Genomic DNA, 24418 nt, shown 5'->3' with positions numbered 1-24418 from the left:
AACGTCAGCGGTACGTTTCATACCAGCACGGTTGAGTAAAAATTAACTTGGTTATTCATATGTGGTGGTACCGTTTGAGGTCATTGGCCAGCTGAACACCTAGGTATGGATTGGTCTCCACGGTCTTGAGTATTTCACCACAGAGGCTGTACATATACTGAGACGTGTTTCTAGTGCTCAGGATATGACACTTCTTTGCATTGAACTGCATCCCCCAGTTTTTCGCCCAGCATTCCAGGGGTGTGAGATATTCCAGAGATGTGATTATACTATTACTAGTTCAAATACTCATCCACAACACACTGCCTCACCACAGTGCAGATGCATTCTAAATATAAGTGTAACTGACAGCAAATAAGGTAGTACAATAAGACAAGGCACTTGAGAAAAAGAAATATTGGTCAAGCGGGATACAAATTATTATAGAGTAAGACTATTACTAGTATTTCTATTAGTCTATATGCTACAACTAGTAGTAGTATGAGCGCCAACAAACAGAGAGGGAGGCATTGAAAGCTGTGATGCGTGCCATGAGCCTTCTAAACATGTAGCAGCTAAGAAGTTGTCTTTTTGAGGTTTGAGGTGTTCTGTGATCACCAGCAGCAATATCCATGGAAAGATCATTAGCATGTATGATATTTACCATGTTTTAATCGTTAAAAGTAACCATGTTGACACTGAATTGTGTACTCTATTTAAAAATGTTGTGCAAAATGTTATGAGCATTAGTTTTAAAATAGGCAGCCGTATGACACAGTCAATGGCATGTTCATACAGAAATATGCAAAGCACATGAAATAATGACTTCTTAGCGTAATAATTTAGCTTATAGACGTCTCCACTGAGACATGATAGAAACATACAAGATGTTCAATAGCTACAACCAAGATGTGTCCTTATATCTACAATGTAGAGTCGGCAGCACACGAGGCCACAAATACAAACTGATTGCATAGGTCAATGCTATAATGTAATGCATGTATAATGGAATGCTAAGAAAGTAGACTCGTTTAACATGGAACATAACATGGGAGTAGCATAGCGCGTGTCTCGTCTTATTGTTTATGGTCTTTGCTGTCAGTGTCACTGAGCACTAAATATAATCAGGCAAACACATTTCAGCACAACACAACAAGCTCCAGTTATGCAAATTGCAGTGATGTGTTTGTTGGGAAGATAACTCATCATAATTGTTTGAAAGGCAATGGGATTAAGATTTTTCATACAAAGCTATTCCATACTATGTGCCCTAGCTCTATCTTAAATCTATAATATTAGCAATATCTGGTTGCTTCTGTTAGATAGTATGCATATACTCTATATTATATCCCACGTTTTAGGGACTAGGCTTTTTAGTTTAGAAGACTTAATTGGCACCTTTTCGTTTTAATTAAAGTAATCGAGGCATCGACAGCAAATGAAAAATTGGGCTCCTCATTACTTTAATTCCCACTGTTTTATTTTTATAATTTACAGGCACACAAACATCCCGAATTCCTCTATACTGCAGCAGAGTCTAAATCATTTGTTCAAGTATACCCCATATTAACTAATAAGAAAAATTCGTAGGTTAATCGATATACATCTAAAGTAGACAATTAACGTATACGCACGAGTAGTTCAATTGATATAAGTAATATCTCAAGTGCAATTAATCTTTCACATTAGTAACTTAATACCTGTCAGTGTTATTATTATTTTGCAGACATTATATATTTATAGGGGAGAGCAAATATTAATTAGGCTGGTGTGTCATAAAAATGTATATTTGCATGTATATGCCACTTTAACAAAGATATGGTGCCCCCCTTCCCGATGGTAGATATGGGTAGAGCAGGTTAAACATTACTTAGAATCAGCCTGGAAGCTCCGGAACAAAATCTCCCGGTGGGAAACTATCAAAAATAAAAAGGGAAACACCGATCTAAAGGTTCCCGTTCATACATACATACATACACACATACGCACGCACACACGCACGCACGCACGCACCCACGCACGCACGCACGCACACACACACGCACACACATACATACATACATACATACATACATGTTTGTGTTGCCGCCGCTATGCGACATATGTGTTTGCGCGTGGCAAATTTATGCCCAAACAAATGACGTTTTGCTGACACGGTGCATTCAAAGTAGTGACCACATAATCGAGACGGCACACTCGTTTAGCGTCTTCCAGACAGTTGACTATAGTTGATTTTAGAGCACATATATATATATTAGCACGAAGTGGTTATGATTTTAGTTTCGTTCCAACAATGTAAATGAACACTATAGTCCACAATATCAAGAGTGATTAAAAACAAATGTTTCTTTTAATTTGCTCCCGATAATATGTATATGTATACATGTTATCGACATAAGATATTAGCCCTGATATGAAACATAGTAATTAAAATAGCCCCTCCGGATTCGCAAGTGAGTGCATGAATGACGACCTAGCTCCCCGTGTACACAATATAGTCCCCATTTCTCTACAAATGAACTTTGTACCTTGCTACCTCTCGCCCCACCTGTGTCAATTTAAAGGGTAGAGCTTTAGTGAGAACATTTTGTGATGCGAACTTTAGAACTATATCACGTTGTATTACAATACTATAATTTTAAGGTAAAAATATCAAAGGGGAACAGTAATTATTTTCAGTATAGGGGATTAGACCATTTTACTTATCCGGAAACCCGGATATACCAGATACAATGTTAGGATTTTAAACATTTAAAAGGGCTGAGATCTGGGAAATGGCTTGTTTTTACCTGGGACACGAATCAAACTGTACGCAACACCCGGTATACGTTGTAATTATGCAAAGCTGTTTAGATGATAAATAAATAAATATCATAACCAAATATCATACGAGCGTTGAACGTTTAATATATATATTCTATTATATATGTGTAGGATCTTTAATTTGGTATTGCCGAAACATAAAACTACCAACTGGTAGATGGCGCTGACATCATGCAAGATGTCAGCGCCTACAAAGCTGTCATAGAAAATCAAAACAAAGTCGTTATAATCATTCTAATCACTAATACCATGGTAGAAGAAAACAAACATACGAAAAATAACGAGATAACGAGGAATGCTAGGAGATGTAAAGAACAATCAGGAGAGCTAAATAATCCATGTTACCTCGTAAATATTTAATAATTATTATTTAATTATTTCTGTTTCTGCTTGTAGCCTGTACTGTAGGGCCTAGGCTACTTCAGTACTTGTAGTACTACTACTACTACTAGTACTACTACTACTAGTAGTAGTACGTTGCAGTATCCAAATTTGGCATCAAGGCAACGGACTCGGGAGAGAGGGCTAATTATTTTAAAATTGATGTTGGCTGAGCATAGATGTAAATTGCTCAGCACTGTCCGCAGTTACTGTGGTACCCACAGGCACAGTCTTGGAGCGTTTTAATAAAATATAATGCTAAATAAATACGAAATCTATTTACTTTAGTAATAATTTACTACCAAAGTCTTAATGTTTCTATACTCTCTTTCACCTATTATTGCCGACAATTTCCTGCAAATGCCGTCCAAAATGCTCATCTGCAACAAACGCTGGCTGCCGCTGCACACTGTCACTGACATATTATACAGATAACTCACGGCCCGGCGTGCATCAGTGTAAATGCAGCGCGCGGCGCTCGTATCTTTAGACGCACCCAGTCTAAGATACCGAGCGGCCGCGCTTCATTTACATTGATTGCACAACAGGCCAATCAAAGCTGTCACGCCGAAATCACACAAAGCCTGACAAAATTCGCGTTTGCTCCCGTTGCGCAGTTTATGTAAATGGCTGTCAGAATCGGGAAACACACCACCAGCGCTCTTCGTGGACCTCATTTTTGCGCCGCAACGTGCAACGTTTTTGCAACGCTCCACTGGCGGCTTTGACGCAGGCTCGTACGGGAGTTGGAAGAGCAGCGTGGTAGTCTCAAAATGCAGTGCGCCGCCTAGACTATAGCCTGTACTTGCAGCCATTTACATAAACTGCGCAACGGGAGAGCGAACGCGAGAATTTCGTCAGGCTTTGTGTGATTTCGCGTGCACAGCTCGGTTACGAACACAGACAGTATGTTTTTATAACAAATAAACACTGTTCTTCAAATAGAAACAAAGATGGAGTAGAATGGTGAATATTTTGTGTTTGTATTCGTGTGAAATCAAGCGAGCGTCGAGCGAATTTTGGCAGCACGCTTTCCTACCTGCTTATATATTTATGTGTCAGTGTGGCAGCTGCAGCCATGGCGCAGCAGCGTTTTTGCAGATGAGCATTTGGACGGCATTTGCAGGAAATTGTCGGCAATAATAGATGAAAGAGAGTAGAGAAACATTAAGACTTTGGTAGTAAATAGATTTCGTATTTATTTAGCATTATATTTTATTGAAGCACTCCAAGTGCCTGTGGTGGTACCACTCTATCACTATTACTGGTTTGAACTGGTTGTAGAAAATCTGACGGGGGCATTGCTGGTACCAACCCTCCGATGATTCTGTAGAGATAGGTTAGTCGCATATCACGGCGGCGGTTTTGGAGGCTTTGCAGCTGTAGGGACGAGAGCATGCCTGTAACACAGCCTGGAGTTTCTGCTGTGGTAGTCCCTGTGATGAAGCGGCTGCACGGTGTTGTATCTTTTCTAGTCGATCTATGTCCTGTCGCTGGTATGGGTCCCATATTATTGCACCATACTCCATTATGGGTCGCACTATAGGCTGAGATATGCAATACGCTTGGTTTGCTGTGGACACCTCCGATGCTTTCCTGGTAGCGCTTGAGATGTGGTGGTACCGTTTGAGGTCATTGGCCACTGAACACCTAGGTATGGATTGGTCTCACGGTCTTGAGTATTCGCCCACAGAGGCTGTACATATACTGAGACGTGTTTCTAGTGCTTCAGGATATGACACTTCTTTGCATTGAACTGCATCCCCCAGTTTTCGCCCAGCATTCCAGGGATGTGAGATATTCCAGAGATGTGATTATACTATTACTAGTTCAAATACTCATCCACCAACACACTGCCCACACAGTGCAGATGCATTCTAATATAAGTGTAACTGACAGCAAATAAGGTAGTACAATAAGACAAGGCACTGAGGAAAAGAAATATTGGTCAAGCGGGATACAAATTATTATAGACTATTACTAGTATTACTATTAGTCTATATGCTACAACTAGTAGTAGTAATGAGCGCCAACAAACAGAGAGGGAGGCATTGAAAGCTGTGATGCGTGCCATGAGCCTTCTAAACATGTAGCAGCTAAGAAGTTGTCTTTTTGAGGTTTGAGGTGTTTCTGTGATCACCAGCAGCAATATCCATGGAAAGATCATTAGCATGATGATATTTACCATGTTTAATCGTTAAAAGTAACACTGTTGACACTGAATTGTTGTGTACTCTATTTAAAAATGTTGTGCAAATGTTATGAGCATTAGTTTTAAAATAGGCAGCCGTATGACACAGTCAATGGCATGTTCATACAGGAATATGCAAAGCACATGAAATAATGACTTCTTAGCGTATAATTTAGCTTATAGACGTCGCCACTGAGACATGATAACATACAAGATGTTCATACTACAACCAAGATGTGTCCTTATATCTACAATGTAGAGTCAGCAGCACACGAGGCCACAAATATAAACTGATTGCATAGGTCAATGCTAAATGTAATGCATGTATATGTAATGCTAAGAAAGTAGACTCGTTTAACATGGAACATAACATGGGAGTAGCATAGCGCGTGTCTCGTCTTATTGTTTATGGTCTTTGCTGTCAGTGTCACTGAGCACTAAATATAATCAGGGATGAATGACAATTTGTGTTTTCAGCTGAAAATAGCCGGGGTCCAGCGCGGGGGGGGGGGGCGGTCAGGTCCAGGCGCAAGCCTGGTCAGGGGGTTCAGGAAGTTTTTGAATTTTCACAACTTACAAGGCATAAATTGCATTAGGAGACACATACAGAACAGAATTGTTACAGAACATATTACAGTACACTGCAGGGAGTATATCCAGGGATGAGATTCTTCCGCGGATCCGCGGAAATCCGCGGATTTGACAGTCCCAGGGGTCGATTTGTGAAACGGTCTAAATTCGTGAGAAAATTGGGAAGGGGTAACAATGTAACAATTTAAATTATATACCCTCAACAGCCACTGACTGTAGACTGTAGAGTGTAGACAGTAGGCTGACAGCGAAGTATACAGTGTATCTGTTTTTGCGTACCAGAAAAGGAAATCCTCGTCACAGGCTGCAGTAGAGGGGCAAACATTTGAGGTAGCTGATCACGTAACGACGATGCCTGGCCTGGGGGCGAAATTTTTTGTCCCAAACGTATAACATAGGCGAAGAATTTAGCGCCTTCTGATTGGTTCTGATTGGTTCATCCTGCCTCCTGATTGTTCAAACAGGCTGCTTTGCTTATTTAGCATATGTCATGTACTGTTTCTTATATATCCTGCTGTGGCGTGGTGGATTGGCCACCGTCGTTACTTCTGAAAGGTCGTTGGTTCGAATCCGGTTTGGTTTTTAATTATTTTTTTGTTTTGTATTTTCTATCTTTATCCATTTAACTATTGTTTTCTAATTAACGGAATATTTGCATGATTGATTTACAACAATTAAATATTTGAATGAAAATTTTTTTTTTAATAATTTCATTATCATTTATTAGTGTTAATTAATTAAATTAGGGTTAGCGTTAGGGTTAGGGTTAGGATTAGGGTTAGGGTTAGGGTTAGGGTTAGCGGTTAGGTTAGGGTTAGGGTTATTATGCAAAATAATTGCAATTCTTCGCTATGTTACCACATGGGCGTTTGTTCTCTTGTCAAAGGCAAAGCAAATCGAGCAGCCAATCAGAAGGCGCTAAAATTCTCGCTAGTTATACCGTTTGGGAAAAAAAATTTCGCGGCCTGGGGGCCGGTTCTACATGTTGCTGCGTGCATGTTCTGTGCATGACTATGCACTGATTGTTCCATTCGCATTGTGTTTTTTTCATTCAAATCTGGTCGCAGCAAGGCAGCTTATGTCTGAGTAAAACAGTGCAGGACGCGGTGGGGAACATAAAATATATTATGTCTAGACATTTAATAACAAAACTTGCCCTATTTTCAGCCCCCCCCCACAATTTGATTAAGTTCGTGTTGTTCCTTTTGACAACTTGAAAAGTGATTCAAGAGTCTCCTATAATTTGTTCAGAATAGCTTAGAATGCCACCAAATTGCACCATTCTTTAAAAAGAATGACCTACGGTCCTCGCATTGCTCGCCTCCTCTGTTTGCTAATTAAAATGTCAGCTGAAAATTAAATTATCTAATCTCATCCCTGTATATCTTGCACTGTCATTATCATAACACCAGAATTATATAATCAATACAAAATTTACTTACATTCTGCAAACAAAATTTTTTAATGTACACTTCCACACTGTCCCAAGGCTAACCTTTATATAATATAAGATGTTTATTGTCCAGGCAGTTTCAAATTTTTTCTGTCAATACAGTAGATATTTTATCATATTGAACACCTTTAGCGGCTTTCCTGCTGCCAAGGCAAGTCTGTGAGCCCACAGTGATCAGACATCAGCGAAAGGAAACGCTTTATTTGCTACGCCAAGGTTGCCCAAAAATCCTCCCTTGCGCACACGATATAATATTCCTACAACCCTAGGAGCTAGGCGCGATCGCGCCAACATTAATTTTTTATCGTTTCAAAGGTCACCGAAAAAAGCAGCTCGCACACCACCTTTTATGGTGGTATTATAAACAGAACTTCGTTGGCGAGAAGTGAAACAGTTCGTACTTCATAAAAGGGAGCCTCAAGGTCACGCGTGACGCGGCGACCTTTGATGTACACGATCGATCGATTCTAACCCCCTAAAATTTTCTCTCAACGGATTTAGACGATTCACAAAATCGACCCTGGGACTGTGAAATCCGCGGATTCCCACAGATCCGCGGAAGATTCCCATCCCTGTATAATCAGGCAAACACATTTCAGCACAACACAACAAGCTCCAGTTATGCAAATTGCAGTGAAGAGTTTTAGCAAACACAATTTTTGTTTTAGTGTTTTATAAATAGCAATAAACTTCATAGTGCTTCACAAACAATTCTCGTAAGAGGCAACATGCTAAAGTTATATTAGGGCCATTGGTTATGACAACGTTGCTCCTGCAATCCTACCATTATGAGTTCTCAGCTCCCAAGTAACAGTGCAGTGTTTTTGTGCAATTATCCTGCCTTTGGGTTATGGTTTAATCTTTCGATGCTACAACTACAAGATATGTGATACATTGCAGCAAGGTGTGTGAAGTAACAGACCAATATCAAATTTAGATAATTTCGTATATTATGTGGTTTATAACTCGTCTACCATGTTTATAAAACTTGTAAAAACCTACTATATGTACATTTCAACTTAAAACTAGAAATGGCAGTTGTCGCCAACTATCCCCCGCGATCTAGTATGAATGAAATATCTCCGTATGGACGCATGTTGATAGGGTTAAACGAAAAGTCGGAGAGATTATCTTCAAAGTCCAGAGTAATACCGCGTTCACACGGTCATGGTTTGGCTCGGGCCAAATTTGGCTCGGGCCGGTTTGAGTCGGAGCGTTCACACGTACGCAAGTGAATACTGTCTGTCAATTCAAATAAATTTTATTGCACAAATATCTCACAGATACTTTGGCAGTATGTCGCGAGATGGCGTTGTGTACGATTCAGAGTGTTTACTTCCGTTCCGAGTTCCATTATCAATCTTGAAAACGTGCGTCCTGATCAAATTTTTCGAATTTTTATACCGTTTTGGACTTTATTTCGTCGAAGTACACGTTCGACACTCGCGGCATCTACCGCTCAACCGATTTAGCTGGTGTTTCTGTTTCTGTTTCTGGTGCTAAAATTTGGCTCGGGCCTGGTCCGGCGTTTTCGATGGGACCAAATTGGCTCGTGCCACATTAGCACGGCCTGAAAAACCGTACGTGTGAACGCTCGGCTCGAGCCAAATTTGGCGCGGGCCTAATTGGGCTCGGGCTAAAAACGTTCGTGTGAACGCACCTTAGAGGTCAAAGAGAGGTGCCAATGCGCACTTTCTCTCTCAGACGTGTAAGTATACAAAGTCTGGTTGCGCTAGGTCAAGTAGGGGCCGAGTTACAGAGCAGAAGGGAAATATGATCAAGGTCAAGGCCAAGGTCAAATAAAGGTCGCAGTGACCTGGTTTTGGTACGCTAACACACCTTCTCCCCAAGATGCACACAAGTATACCAAGTTTGGCCGAGCTAGGTCAATTAAGGGTCGAGTTATTATAGAGCGGAAGGGAGTGTCTGCGGCGGCGGTGACTAGACAGACATGAAACCATAGCATCCCCCCCGACTTCGTCGCGGGGGATACAATAAACTAAAAGAAACCTTGAGCGACATCTGTTCGGATGTTTCCCCATCATGACTTGGAGGAGATAAATTTTTATAGTATTGTAGTTTTTATTTATTGAAAAGTTTTTATAAAAAACTTGCGTGTTGCATATAAATTTAAGTGCAACTGCACAACCTTGCTAGGGTAGTCTGTGGCTGCATGCTATCCAGAAAAATTGTGAAAGATTGTTAAATCTATGTTACAGGAGCAAAAATTGACTTACAAGTGCCTAAACAACAAAAACTTTGACCAGGAAGCATGTAACAACTATTTCGTAAACTATAACAACTGCAAGGCATTTTGGGTGAGCAAATGTTTAGTTAATCCTATGTTTAGAACATTCCGTTACACCAGTGGTTGGCAAGCGTTGGCTGTCAATCATGCTAGGTGGATAGGTCAATTCTTGTTTAAATGCAAGTAATATTATGCCTTTTGAATATATAAATGTTAGCAGAAATAGTGAGAGAATTTCATTATTTTAAAGTTTATATATTACATAAAAGTCCATTTCTGCTAAATCTTTGTATCTGCCAGAAAATTGTTCGTACAGTAACAAAAAACAACGTGTTAAGCTGGGTTTACACTATCAACTTTTTGCTGAAGAGTTGATGAGCTCGTAAACTTTTCAACTAAGCAACCGAAAGTCGGCAGTGTCAACTCGTCGAATTCTCCATAAAGTAATCCCAGCTTTATTTGCACCAGTTGTCGTTTAGATCAAATGTGCTAGATATTCCTGACAGTTCATCTTGCGATAAAAAACATTCGTGTGCAGTACATACAAACTAAAGATGACGAGTCTTTTTTTATTGATCGTTCAATGTACCATAAGGAATCAGGTGACACTGATGTATAGGTAACTTTCCGTTTCCAACTAAGTGACCGAAAGTCGGCAGTGTAAAATTTGAGCGCTCAACAAGCTGATAACAACTACTAGTTGTTATGAAAAAAATGGAACCTGTTCTAATCTCTCAACTAGGGATTAGAACAGGTTCCATTTCTTTCAACTTTCGGTCAGCATGTTGATCAAGTTTTTGCCACTCAGCCACTCCGATAGAACGTTAAAAAACTCATCAACTCGTCGAATTTGCGAGTGTAAACCCAGCTTTATTTGCACCAATTGTCATTTAGATCAAATATGTTAGTTTTCGTGACAGTTCATCTTGTGATAAAAAAAACATTTGTGTGCAGTACATACAAACTAAGATTATCAGTCTTTCTTTATTTATCATTCAATGTATCATTAGGGATCAAGTGACATTGATGTATCTAGGCTAAAAAAAAATACCAAAGTTATATGTTAACTCAATTTACCTTGATTGTTTTTTTTGTCCTCCAGAACAGTGTCAGAATTGATAGAAAGAGGAAAGGAATTCAGCCAAACCTTCCTTTACCAGAAGATCGGGAACAAATCAAAGCTGAATACATGAGCAAGCAAGGTTTAGGCTATAGATAACCTTCGTGACTACAATTATTACTGTAAAGGTACTACTTTACTGCTTATTGCCTTTGCTACTTACTTACTGTATATAGCCTAATTATTTTCATTTGATGTGAAACAAAATATCAATGATATCATTAAGCATACCTAGAATTCACCTAGGTGAATCAGAAGTGTATGTAATATAAATAACATATAAATACTTTCTAACGAATGTGAGGAAAATGAGATGTTTTAAATGTTTTGCTTGGTACATAAACTGACAAAAATCGTTATATCCATTGAAATACGCAATTATAAATATACATTCACACTTTGGAATGAAACATGGTACTCATAAGACATTTGTACTTACTTGTCATATATTATTTATTCATATTTGGTAATACGACAACACTTATAAAATAATACCAATTTCGGCTAATATATACTAATGACGATTAGATATTTTGACAGCTTACTGTTATCTTTTCTTGTGTAACACGGTTTTATTTCTTGAATTATGGTAGTTTTAAATGATATTATACACAAATAAATTTATTTGTAGTAACAAAAACTATTATTAGGAGTGAATAAAAACATTTTTTGTTGTTGAATTTGTTTTTATTCACTCCTTATATTATTTTATAAAGACCAGACTTTAAAGCTTGTTATACTGAAAACCACTTGTAATTAAATTCCAGCAGATTCATAGAAGGATCATCCCCTATGATCAGTGAGTGCCCTAGTTTGTACACCACATCTGATGATTCTTATCTGACTGATTACATAGAAGCTAAACCTTATGTACATTACTGCTGCTGTAATGTACATATTTTAGTTGTCTAGCTGGCAAAGCAGAGCAACTCCACGGCAGACCCAGTGTGCTTCAGGCATGTTGGAGGGAATCCTCATGGAGATGACAAAGTTGGTAGAATGGCCTGTGGTTGAAAGTGTGCCTCTGCGCTCACTTGTCTTATACACAGGTACTAGGTAGCTGGGTCGATCAACAATATCGCTTCGTTTTATTGGCTTGAGCCACATCTGTTAAAGTCACATATGAGGAGATGCATGACTTTATAGTTGCCTTGAAAATAGATATTACAGTGCTAAATCTGTGGTGAACGAAGCTAAATAGATGTACTAGTAGTACATTTCATTGCCCTTTCAAGATACCTATGCAAAGGCTAGGTCAATATTAATTCAAAAAAATGTGTTTGGGGGCCAAATTGTAAAAACATATTTGGAATTGCCCTCTTTGAGCCAATCCTGGTTTAGTTTTGCACAAAGGACAGCTTTCCTCCCCAGGACTCTTAATCATGAATAGGAACTGTAGATAGATGAAGCCACTTTGAGGTTTGCTGTAGTGCAGGCTGCACGACCTGTCCTATAAGAGGGGAATTTTATTTGCACCTTAAGCCTTGACCTTGATTGTCTTATTCACTTGCCATTTTATACACAAAACGAGCAGTGTACACAAAGTCATTAGGGTTTTGGTGACTGTTAGACGGAAGGGTTAGGGTTAGGGTTGACCAAAATGTGATTTTCATGGCTGTATCTGAAGAGGTCAGATGAGTTTATATATAAAAATTAAGCAAATTTTAAGTTTGTATGAGCCACTACAAGAATCTACTTTTTGTAAAGACATTCACTTATAATATGTGACCCGCTCCAGCATAATACGGACTAAGTCGCAAGTCATTGTTTTGAGTAATGAGCACGCACACATGTCAATGCTGAAAATGGCCTACCTGGACAAAAATGAGATTAAAAAAAGAAAAAGTTCCTAAGTGCATATTTAATCCGGATATATAGGTTCAGATATCTCTAGATTATTATGGTAATTTTTAATTAAAAAAAAAAAAAATATTTTGAAGGGCCCCTGACCGCTCATCCCCGACTGGGCCCCTTACTCGGAACGCTTTATCTCAAAAGCTGCATATTCCGGAATAAGTCGGGTTTCGATCTTCAAATTGCTGTAGATCGGTCAATTCTTTAGATATAGCCCAATATTATATATCATTTTAAAGGTAATTAAATGATCAATTCAGATATGCACATAACTCAATTTGTAGAATTTCCTACTTAATCCTGGTTTTGCTGGAGCGGGTCACATATATAGAAAGATACATAGACTGCATGACAGGCAACTAAGTGTTTCACTGTTTGAAATGGATACATGAAACTAGCTTACTAGATTAGCACCTTAAAACATGTTAGCAGTTTAATATGTTGTCAGCTCCTGTTATGTATATGAGAGATTGAATGAAACTATTTATGAACTTACAATATGAATGTTTTTGAATAAAATATATACATCGGTAAACTCACCACTGGCATGGGATCATAAAGAACCTTTGGCATAGATTCAGCAAGATGCCCAGCCTTGCGGTCCCACCTGGCTCCATCAACAAACAATCCCTTAATGTAGACGCCTACAAAAAAATTAAAAAGGGACGTTGCTATAACATTTGAAAGTAATATGATACTTTTGCATAGAAAATAATATATACCTGCATTTTTAGGGGTCAGGGAACTTAGCTCCCAGTTCCCAGTTCCCAGTTTCTTATTCGAATAAGGAACTAGTAACTAGGCAAAGCAGTTACCAGTTCCCAGTTCGAAATGCAACATTGAATTGGGAACTGGTAACTAGGCAAAATTACTATTAGCCTTATTCGGCCAAATTAACCCTTTGGCACACATTTATTTAATCAGTTACCAATTCGATACCCAGCTGGTAAACTAAACTGGCGAACTGGTAACTGGGCGTCAAAGGGTTAATTTGGGCTCTGAATGACTTTTAGGACCTTGTAAAGGGCCAAATAAGATCATTTAAAGGCCTATAGGCGAATAAGTAACTAGGTTTCGAACTGGTAACTGAATAAGTAGCTGTGTGGCGAACTGGTAACTGGGCGACAAGGTTAATTTGCTCTGAATGACTTTTAGGACCCTTGTAAAGGCCAAAATAAGATCATTTAACGGCATAGGCGAATACGTAACTAGGTTTCGAACTATGCTAACTGAATAAGTAGCTGGGTCAAGGGCGAACTGTAACTGGGCCGACAAAGGGTCAATTTTGGTTCTGAATGACTTTTAGGACCTTGTAAAGGGCCAAATAGATCAATTTAACGGCCATTAGCCGAATAAGTAACTTAGTTTCGAAGCTGGTAACTGAATAAGTTCAAATGTATGCATTCGAACCTGGAACTGGTAACTGCTTATAACTGCTTTGCCTAGTTACTAGTTCCTTATTCGAATAAGGAACTGGGAGCTAACTTCCCTGAGCTCACTTAGCTCGCCTTGACATCGTCAAGATGAGCTATTGCCATGGGGTGTCGTCCTACGTCCGTCCGTCCGTTCATCCGTCCGTCAACATTTGGCTACGGTCAACGATAACTCAAGAACCATTTGACCCACATGTTTCAAATTGCATATAGTTGTTACTCCTATGGGAGAGGTTTGAACGTCCTATTTTGGAGCACGCCAGTCGACCTACTTTCGAGCCACATCCACTTTTTGGCAAAAATGGAAATGGCCATAAGTCAGTTCAGGATCAACTGATTTAGCTCATTTCTGGTATGTGAATGAATAAGGACTGGCCTCAAAACATATCACACGGGTTTTTATTTTTTTTTAATTATGCAAATTAGGTCGATTTTAGCAATTCACTATGCATTTCAGTGTCTGCCTATGGTCAACAATAACTCAAGAACCGTTTGACCCACATGTTTCAAATTGCATACAGTCGTTACTCCTATTGCAGGTTTTTTTTAATCGAGATGTATATGCGCTGCCATGACACCATATATGAATGTGCTTCTCAATATGTCTATACATGCCTTACACGTGTCCATTGTTTACACATATCACCAACTTATGTACATTTTGCTTTGGTAGGTATATATTATTTTGAAATAGCATGAAGAAGAGCAGAAATTGCAGGTAGAAGAGAGACACTGTATTTTTAATTATTACCATCCTCCGGTGCATTCGTGTACTCCCGGTCCTCCAGAATTTCGTAGTCAAATGCCAGCAGGTCAATGGGAATGGTGTACTTCCTTGCGTAGTTCTGTTGAGCTCCGGTGAGGAAGGCTTGGGTGAAATAGAAGCCAGACAACCAGAACACACTGGGAGGTCCATCATCACACCAGTCCTAGAGTAAAGAATAAATCAAGATAAATTATTATTTTACACAAACATAAAAGTTATAGCTACCACGATGAATTAGAAATATCTTGGTGCCCAGTAAGTGCAAGAAATGATAATAAACATTCTTTCTACAAATACAATGCTGGTTTAGCACAAATTAGGTTACATGATTAGGCACACATTATTAGGTTTTGATATACTCAGAGTATGATGTATGCAGTTTCTATTTGCTAAATCATTAATTATGCTGTTAGAGGATGGCCACAGCATGAAAGAGCGAAAACTGCTTTTGACGATATTCTCACTATATTTAAGTATCTATGCTGATACCTGGAGGAACTTCAGACGAGCCAGAAAATCACTGACATAGCTTCCAAGGGGTTTCAATGATGGGTAACTCTTTTTCATCCACATGCCTGGCACTTTGCCCTTAAGAATACTCACAAACACTTCTTCTAGCTCTGATGACATCACAACAAGACCCTGCAGTGCCACAAAATTAGGTGTCACTTAGTAATTGCCATGTATGTGAGAATGTGTACTGTTGAGCATATCACCTTATTTTACTGTGTACAAAACGCACCGAAGACAGTGTCCGGAATACAGAAAATACAATCTATTTGATGCTTAGAAAACTAAAAGTGACAACCCTGACAGTGAAGTCTGTACACTGGATACTAGAAAATTCTATAAGAACAATACACGTTAGAAAAACGTTAACAAATACAATAGAAATTAAGAGTTTGATTGTCCTAAATAAATAGATATACTTTAGTATTTCCTAAAACAGATATAATTCAAAGGACAGAATTGAATGCCATATACTGATATAGTAGTTTCTATGATTACTCTCCCTGTCACAGCCATTTATATTCTAGACTGGACTTTAGATTAAGCATCACATCGGCATACCTTAATGGCCTTTTGTATGTTGATGAGACTTGAGCGTACAGTGGAGAGGAGCTTGTTAAACCTTCCCATCTCCTGCACGAGCACGGTGTTCATACTCTGTGTGTATTGTGTTGGATATTTGCGGAGCACTGAGTCAGTGTCGAAATTCGCTGCAAAGCACATTGGAATAGGTTATCACTATACCAAATGCATGTATAACTACACAATACCTAGACACTAGGATTATGAATTCGTTTGTGTCTCAGCTCCAAAATGTCATAATCAACACACTCAGGCTACTGCTGCTTGTGACAATGTGTTAGTATACAACCACCACTCCTGCTGCCATCCTTATCTAGATCAGATATAATAAATCAATTACTACTATGTATAATATAACTTACGTGGTAATTTTGCTAAAATGTCGGTTGCCACTTCAGAGACAACCTGATCACTGGATTTTCCTCCTGCTGAAGATGCTTTTGCCTGAAGTATTTGTGAAAGAATTGATAAAATAAAGCCCATAATAAACTAGAAAGGGCAGTTGTCGCCAACTACATGTATCCCCCGTGATCTAGTATGAATGAAACTCTGTAAGGACGTAGAAGGTAGGTAAAGTTAAATAAGTCACAAAGACAAAGGTTTGTTACACAACTCATCTGCCTGAGATGTGCAAAGTATGTTAAAATTGGTTGCCTAGGCGCACACCTTCTTTCCAAGATGTGTAAGTATACCAAGTTTGGTAGCGCTAGGTCAATTAGGGGCCGAGTTATAGAGCGGAACGGAAATATGATCAAGGTGAAGGTCGTAGTGACCTGGTTTTGGTACGCGACACACGTTCTCCCCAAGATGTGTAAGTATACCAAGTTTGGTAGCGCTAGGTCAATTAGGGGCCAAGTTATAGAGCGGAAGGGAAATATGATCAAGGTCAATGTCAAGGTCAAATAAAGGTCACAGTGACCTGGTGTTGGTACGCGACACACCTCCCCAAGATGTGTAAGTATACCAAGTTTGGTAGCGCTAGGTCAATTAGGGGCCGAGTTATAGTGGAAGGGAAATATGATCAAGATCAATGTCAAGGTCAAATAAAGGTCGTAGTGCTCTGGTTTTGGTACGCGACACACCTTCTCCCCAAGATGTGTAAGTATACCAAGTTTGGTAGCGCTAGGTCAATTAGGGGCCGAGTTATAGAGCAGAAGGGAAATATGATCAAGATCAATGTCAAGGTCAAATAAAGGTCGTAGTGACCTGGTTTTGGTACGCTGCGCACCTTCTCCCCAAGATGTGTAAGTATACCGAGTTTGGTCATGCTAGGTCAATCAAGGGTAGAGTTATAGAGCGGAAGGGAAAGTGTCTGCGGCGGCGGCGAGCGGCGGCGGCTGGACAGACATGAAACCATAGTATCCCCGCCGACTTCGTCGCGGGGGATACAATAATGCGAAAACAGACGCGACAGCTGCACAATATACTTATCAATAATAAATTTGTTTTATATCCCTACTATTTGTGAATCTGTGTATTATCTGTCAAATCTTATTAGGAGCTAACACTCTAATAGTTAAAATAAAATAACATACATAATTTTCCATTTATCTACATTAAACTATATACACAGGGGAAATTTTAGGTAATGAAGGAAAGTTTGGGAGTAAATGAAACATGCAAAAAGACACCAAGCACACAGACAAACAAAGCAAATGACAGTAGATCTACAGCAAATTGAACCAAGTGTGTAAACAGAGTGAGTCAGAGTGTTACACAGGTACCGTTTATACCAGTGTAAAAAGTATACTGGGTAGTTCATCTACAAGTTATGGTTCCAAAATTACATAATCACCTCGTGTACCTACGTTAAGTTTGATATTTAGATATAGTAGCTAGGTATGATCACTCATTGTGCTAATGCAAACTAATGCTCATGAACTGTATTTTTTCAAATTCGATATGAAATGGTTTCCCATGCTGTCATTGATCTCCTTTGTTGATGGTGCCTCTTCGTTGAGATGTATTGACTGATACAGGATTACCACACAGGTTTTTGTTTTGAAACCTATTCATGCATTAAAATCGATAATTTTACACGGATACATAGAGCATGTGTGAAATCTTGGCCAATTGTCTCAGCAAACGGCTACGCAACCAATCGTTTACCTTCGCGCATGTAACATTATTATACAATAACAAATTTAGTGAAAAGAATGTTACTATCTTCCAAGTAACCTGTTGATTCCAGTCATAAACTCTTCTGAAACCAAGCAAAAGTGCCACCACATTGCTTATACACATTTAATTGGCCACATTGTCCCCCGGCAGACAATTGAGGATTGTGTGTGCGTGTGCGTGTGCATGTGAGCAAACAAACAGGCAACTAAAGCCCTACAGCTTCATGTCCCACTTAGAATGATCATGAAGAGGATCAACTACCAAAGCACAGAACCATAATCAACACGGTATAGATACCAACGAAGACGAACACTAATCAAGCATACACTTTGCCTACAAAGGCACAAGATCTCCACTAATATAAGATGCAGTGGAATGGGTTCTACACAATAGTAATGTATAGGAAATGCATTAGAAAACATCTAATAGCATATACAGAGGCAGCTAGAAGACAAGGAAACACTTCACATTAAGACACAGTTGAGCTGTCATACCCGATATCCATCTGCCACCTTGATCTGCACAGCATATTAAAAAGTCATTAGTGAATTAAGTTCATTAACTAAATATATGCTAGCCTTTAACAACAATACTCTTTCTTTAATTTATTTAGCAATTAGTAACATATAATTCTTGAATTACACTACATTCTCAAAGTTAGGCGTTTATAGAGTACTATTAGCATGTGTTATTTACTCAAATCATGATGCATTTATTCAAATAAAAGATTAATTACTGAAGAGAAGAATGATGACAAGTATGTACGTTACCTGAGTCAGCATGATGTTGTCAAACATCTGCTTTGTTTCTGCCTGATCTTTAGTGATGTCAGCATTAGCATGCATGCCAAATACACCTGGTGGAGTGACTATTGGGAGGCTGCGTGTGTACGTGATGTAGCTATCATACTAATAACACAATAATACAGCAAAACATTAATGACATGATTTCATCAATAACAATGAAAACAATCAATCAAGTAAAATTATTTTTCAGCTTCATGTCCATAATCTGATTATGGTTGCCACAAATATTAGTAGCATATAGTTCCATACATGGGCATTTTCTCACCGGATCGCGAGGCGCCGAGGCAGCTCGTACATTATAATGCTCCACTAAGATCTATCTGCAGGTGCTAGATCACCACTTCCATAGTGATGACTATGCTAAGTGCTATATAATGTTGTATAAGTCTGTGTAACCCACAGATCTACCAGACATCATGTTATTTGCATTACCCTTCAAGTAAACCCTTAACTATGATGGATAAATAAACAGGGGGCATCTCATTTATCATCTTCACGGGAGAAACAACATTCAGCATTATTTGCATTCAACAATAATCATAGTTTGTAAATGAAGATACAGAGATTTTTCTGGGAACCAACATGCGAGCTTACATCTCCATCTGGTGGGGCGTGAAACACTCCACTTGGTTCGAAATTGTAGCTGGTTGAGAGCATGCCATTGCAGTAGAAGCGATTCAGCTGCGTCATAAGCGTACGTCGATCCCAGTCATCGGTGACTCTGCCACCATAGTTACACTCGCCAGTTAGGTAGCGGATCGCATCGTACGGTATCTCCTACACACAGAACGCACGTTCTTAGTGACGACAAAACATATTCCTGAGGGCTTAGGGGCAAATTTTTACTTAAAAACCGTTGACATTCAGATATGTCTCACATCCATAATTTTCGAACATTAGGTGGACTAGGACAAGGAAAATTAGGAATCTCTTTGGTAAATATGCCCAACGGGGGGCTAGTAGAGTCTGCACACCGACCTCGTACTGATTAAGGAACATGAGCAGTTGCTGGGCACTAATCCTCAGGTCCGTCTCGTTAAACTCATAGGGAATATTCCAGCCGATAGGACCAAACTTCCTTCGCTCCTGCACTAATGCGTGGAAGAAGCACAGCCCATACAGCAGAGGCTTAAAGGCTGTCTGCAAAAGAAGAAAAGAAGACAAGGTCTTCACATGTTAAAGAACGCATCTGTTATCACTACGTGACTATCGTACGTAAGGTAAGACACGATATAAAATATATCAATACGAGCAAGAACAAAGGTTTTTTTACGAGTTTATCACAAGTGATTATCCTTATCTAGTGAAACAGAAGATTTCTCACAGGCTTTGTACAGCCCTGGAAGAACTCGGCCTCGCATATTGGGTCACTAAGGTAGGATCGGATAACATTAGCTCTCAGTCCTTTCGGAGGTTCATTCGTCATTTTCACACCATTCTGCAACACCGACACTGGGAAGTTCTCAGATGGATAGCTTGTGAGCCAGAGCCGGAAGTCTGGATGAGTTGTCTCAGGGGTGAGTTCCTGGATGGTACAACGTATCAGTTTATTGTTATATAGAGGGGGAAAATCCGTATGAGTACCAAAAATTCAGCCATTCACGCATTAAATGTATTTTTGAATAGAACAGTGTTAAACAGTCAATTATGTTGAAGTTATTTTAAGAATATAACATGTATAACACACATATAATGCTAATTACACTGCTGGCAAAATAATATATAGCATAATATAATGTATCTATAGTTGGTGTAATAAAATGTCCAGTGTCTAGATAAAATATTAATTTAGACAAACTTGCTAAACAACAAAATTAACGTTTACTTATAATACATCAGAGCTCCACAATACCTCACAGATCTTCTCCAGTGTTGACATCCATGACACTGCCAGATGACAGTTTTGAAGAACCACCCATGAACCATCCTTTACACCTTGTTCAATCAGTTTAATAGCAATTGGTCCTTGACCTTGACCAAGTGACAAGGAGTTGAGCTTTGCACCTCCAAATCCCTATACAGCAAAGTGTGGATAATTAGAGAATAGAGAAGCTAGAAAGGGATGATGAGAGACTTTTGCAGTCAGACTGAGTCTGCATTTCATGATTTTGAAATGAAAAGTAAACTTATTTCTACCAACTTCTATGTTTAGTCATTGTCACTATTCATTTCCTATGAATATTACCATGTCATCAGCAAATTTGAGAAGTGATGCGGTTGGATCTGCTCCAGGAGACAGTACAAAGATGATAGCAGTGCAGCAGTGGCTGTCCTGGAAGGTCTTTGGAAGGTCGAATGGTGGTGGTTCAATAAACCTCTTCCCAAGCCTGTTACTGACAAATTCCTGCACTGCTGGCACTATCTGCACATGGACAAACAAAATCAGTGCCACACGTTTGAATTTTAACCACCATCATCACCAGCAAGGTTTTCTTAATAACATCATAACCTGTTTCCAGTCTATGCCAATATCTGTTATTAGACGCACAGCTAGCCAGATGTGGGTTATAGCCTTCCCTGCCCTGTACCCTTGCTGGATATACTACAGAGGCTTGTGGCATGAGTCAACTGGCTCCCAAAGTTGGGTCATAGTTGCATATATGCATACTTGACATACTATTTACTAAATTATGCCACACTTAAAATGTGATCAATCTTATGAAGTTATATTTTCCATACATAGCACAATATTATGGCCCTTGATGACGTATCAACTGCATGATTCTTACCTTGTCAGGTCTAATGCACCTGAGCACTAGAAGTTTCTGGAACATATCAAGTTTGTCATCCCATTCTCCAGGGAGGACTTCAAACTGTGGCTCCTAAAAAATACAAGTGACACAGCATGAAAAAACGTGCTTGGACAGAAATCAATGCGAATTGGTTGGGCCAACATTGACACCCTAAGCAAAAAGCTGTTGGGCCAACGAAAGACACCTAAATATAACATTGGGCCAACGTTGGCATGTGCTGAAATAAGCCATTACCCCAATGGCTGCATTCTATCTGGGAAACGTTTGCTAATAATTAGAACACAAATGGGAGAAATCAATGTATTTGAAATGCGTGCTTCAAGCATTGGCTTAAAACTTCCTATAGCTCTCAAACACACACACACACACACACACACACACACACACACACACACACACACACACACACACACACACACACGCACGCACTCACACTCATGCACATACACACATCCAGAGTGAATGAAAACACTTGTCTTATTCATACATTGTTACCTACCACACTATCGTAGATGGATTTCCAGGCTTCCCTGAGCGGGATGAATGTTTTCCTGATTGAGTTAAATGCTGGCAGCTCATCCAGCCTACAGAGCTCATCCCATGCCTTGGATGGAAGCCAGATAGCTGGGTTTGAGTGTGGATTATCGAGTCCTACGCCACCCGTCAACAGGAATTTCCACTCATCATTGTGCACCTCCCCTCTTGCAGTCAGTAGGTTAATGCACAGGAGCAGGGAAAACAGCAGCTGCGTGCAACAACAACATAGTCATAGTTATACTTTACAGGATATTGGTACATGGTATCATAAACATATCTATTCAAGATATGGTATTGATATGTCCATGACAATGTATATACATTGACTTATGTATGTGCGTGTATGTTTCATTGTTTTTGTGTGTGTTTGTTTGCCTGCCCGTCTGTCAGTGCAGAGCAGTCTACTATGCATTATGCACACATAATGCATGTACCAAAACTCTGTGCATCAATAACCATGCATAAACATGATAAAAGGTAAAATCAGAGAAAAATCACGAAAGGGTCTTCAACTCTCCAGAAATTAAATCCAAATATGTTTGTAAAGGGTTTTGGACGTGTATAATTATATATTACCATTACACTGCTAGTTCACAGTTCTACAATAGCAATGTAGATAAATGAAGTTAGAAATGTCTCATTGACACTACCTATAGCCTGTTACTACATTAAAAGACACTGATAATGTTTTAAACATCAAGAGATATTCTAACAGGTATCTTGTCATCGTGTCAGAAGACACGTACACTGCCAATTCACACTGTAAGTATTATATTTAGGAACTATAATATTGAACCAATTAGAACAGTTTAATACCTTGTCCTTCTCAAACAATGACCGGCACACATTGCAGTAGAGGGAATAGGTGAAATAATCCTTGAGATTCTCCAGTCTTGTTGCTAAATCATCACTCCGCTCAGAGTTGTCAATGGACATGATGAAGAGTCCTAGACCACACATACTCATTGTTTTGAAATAAAGGCTCAATTGTACATTTGCAGCAGCAGAAACTCACATTATACTTTAATATTGAAGCTCCATAGACAAGTACAGTTACAGTAATAGAGCCCAGAAAATAAATATAGAACAATATCCCAGTCCCATGCAACCTGCTATTACATTACTATTGCAAAAAACAACTAATTTTAAATATATAGTATATATACACACTTTTTTTAGAGATCAATATAGACTAATGTTAAGCAAGATTGATTTAGTGTCAACCATATTTATCCACATACTATTTAATACATACGGTTTGCTATGTACTGCATGTGCAGTCTCCTGGTGCCAATACATGAATAAAACCACACATGTCACCATGGATATAGTGAATAAACGTGTAGAATGTAACGACGAGCTCACTAAAAATACTCATGTAAAAAAAACTTACCAATGAACCATGGTAGTGAGTACTGATACATGGGCTCAATGTTTGCAAGATCAGCAATTGAGAAGAACAGAATCGAGGAATGAACAGCAATTGGTTTGTAGCCCATGCGAGTCTGATCAATTAGCCTCTCTGTCTCTTCTGCAATAGCCTATTGGAATGAATGAAAACATGTATAGTTTATATTGAAACAAATTCATAAACTATAGATATAAGCATTAGCTATTGAAAACTCCTATTGCACTTATAATATGGTAAATACCATTTTAATAGAAAAGTTAGTCACCCAATGTTAGCATGGCAATTTTCATGCTACCATTTTTTCTTATCCTACTGTCCTAACACCGATTTTAATATTTAACAAGTACAAATGCAAATACCTGCTTTTCCGATATCTCATTTGCAAGGACCTTTGATGATGACAACACTTTAATGGCAGTTTCGTCCTCAAGGATATTGCCTTCTGAGGATGACAGTACCTCCAAAATCCTGTCTTCGATCTCTTTCAACTGCCTTTATGGATTTCAAAATCCACAAATAGTTGGTGTAAATTATTTTTTTAAATATTACCTGACGCAATTTTGCATTTAAAAAATTGACTGCAAAATACACCATGTTTCAAGTTTAGTGGTACACGAAAAAGCATATTAAGTCAATTAGTGTCTACCAGATAACGGTGTTTACAGCCAACTAACATGACTAAGTTACCTTTTATTATCAGCACTCTGTATAATAAGTGCACTTTTCTCTTCTTCTAACTCAGGCCTCTCTCTGGCCACCACGATCCCTAACAGCTGATCACCAAGTCCGTCTGGAGTGATCATGAAGTTTAACAAGGTCACCTAGCCAGTGAGAATAGAAATATAAAGTACATCCATTA

General features: G+C 39.0%; 2 protein-coding genes across 2 annotated transcripts in view; one reads left to right on the top strand and one right to left on the bottom strand.

Moving 5' to 3' along the window:
* The first annotated feature begins 2967 nt into the window (after nt 1-2967).
* LOC106808363 (cytochrome c oxidase-assembly factor COX23, mitochondrial-like) lies at nt 2968-11317 on the top strand. The gene is made up of 3 exons (XM_014811056.1): nt 2968-3150; nt 9638-9736; nt 10769-11317. The coding sequence occupies exons 1-3, from the start codon at nt 2974-2976 to the stop codon at nt 10883-10885; spliced, it is 393 nt and encodes a 130-aa protein (XP_014666542.1). The 5' UTR covers nt 2968-2973; the 3' UTR covers nt 10886-11317.
* Nucleotides 11215-24418, bottom strand: part of LOC106808358 (dynein heavy chain 7, axonemal-like) — a 48303-nt gene continuing 35099 nt past the window's right edge. Inside the window, exons 60-78 of the mRNA XM_014811050.1 lie at nt 24247-24380; nt 23919-24051; nt 23542-23689; nt 22965-23095; nt 22111-22356; nt 21588-21680; nt 21044-21220; nt 20711-20872; nt 20183-20383; nt 19837-19998; nt 19453-19635; nt 18823-18960; nt 18547-18570; nt 16294-16375; nt 15911-16059; nt 15329-15481; nt 14825-15002; nt 13181-13284; nt 11215-11893 (exon numbers count right to left, since the gene is read on the bottom strand). Coding sequence (XP_014666536.1) covers nt 11687-11893; nt 13181-13284; nt 14825-15002; nt 15329-15481; nt 15911-16059; nt 16294-16375; nt 18547-18570; nt 18823-18960; nt 19453-19635; nt 19837-19998; nt 20183-20383; nt 20711-20872; nt 21044-21220; nt 21588-21680; nt 22111-22356; nt 22965-23095; nt 23542-23689; nt 23919-24051; nt 24247-24380 — 2805 coding nt within the window. The 3' untranslated portion in view covers nt 11215-11686. The remainder of the gene's footprint in view (nt 11894-13180; nt 13285-14824; nt 15003-15328; nt 15482-15910; nt 16060-16293; nt 16376-18546; nt 18571-18822; nt 18961-19452; nt 19636-19836; nt 19999-20182; nt 20384-20710; nt 20873-21043; nt 21221-21587; nt 21681-22110; nt 22357-22964; nt 23096-23541; nt 23690-23918; nt 24052-24246; nt 24381-24418) is intronic.

The sequence above is a fragment of the Priapulus caudatus genome, unplaced genomic scaffold (assembly GCF_000485595.1).
Source record: "Priapulus caudatus unplaced genomic scaffold, Priapulus_caudatus-5.0.1 Scaffold270, whole genome shotgun sequence".
Classification (NCBI taxonomy): domain Eukaryota; kingdom Metazoa; phylum Priapulida; class Priapulimorpha; order Priapulimorphida; family Priapulidae; genus Priapulus; species Priapulus caudatus.
Note: the sequence above shows the minus strand (reverse complement) of the source record. Positions and strands in the feature narration are given on the sequence as shown.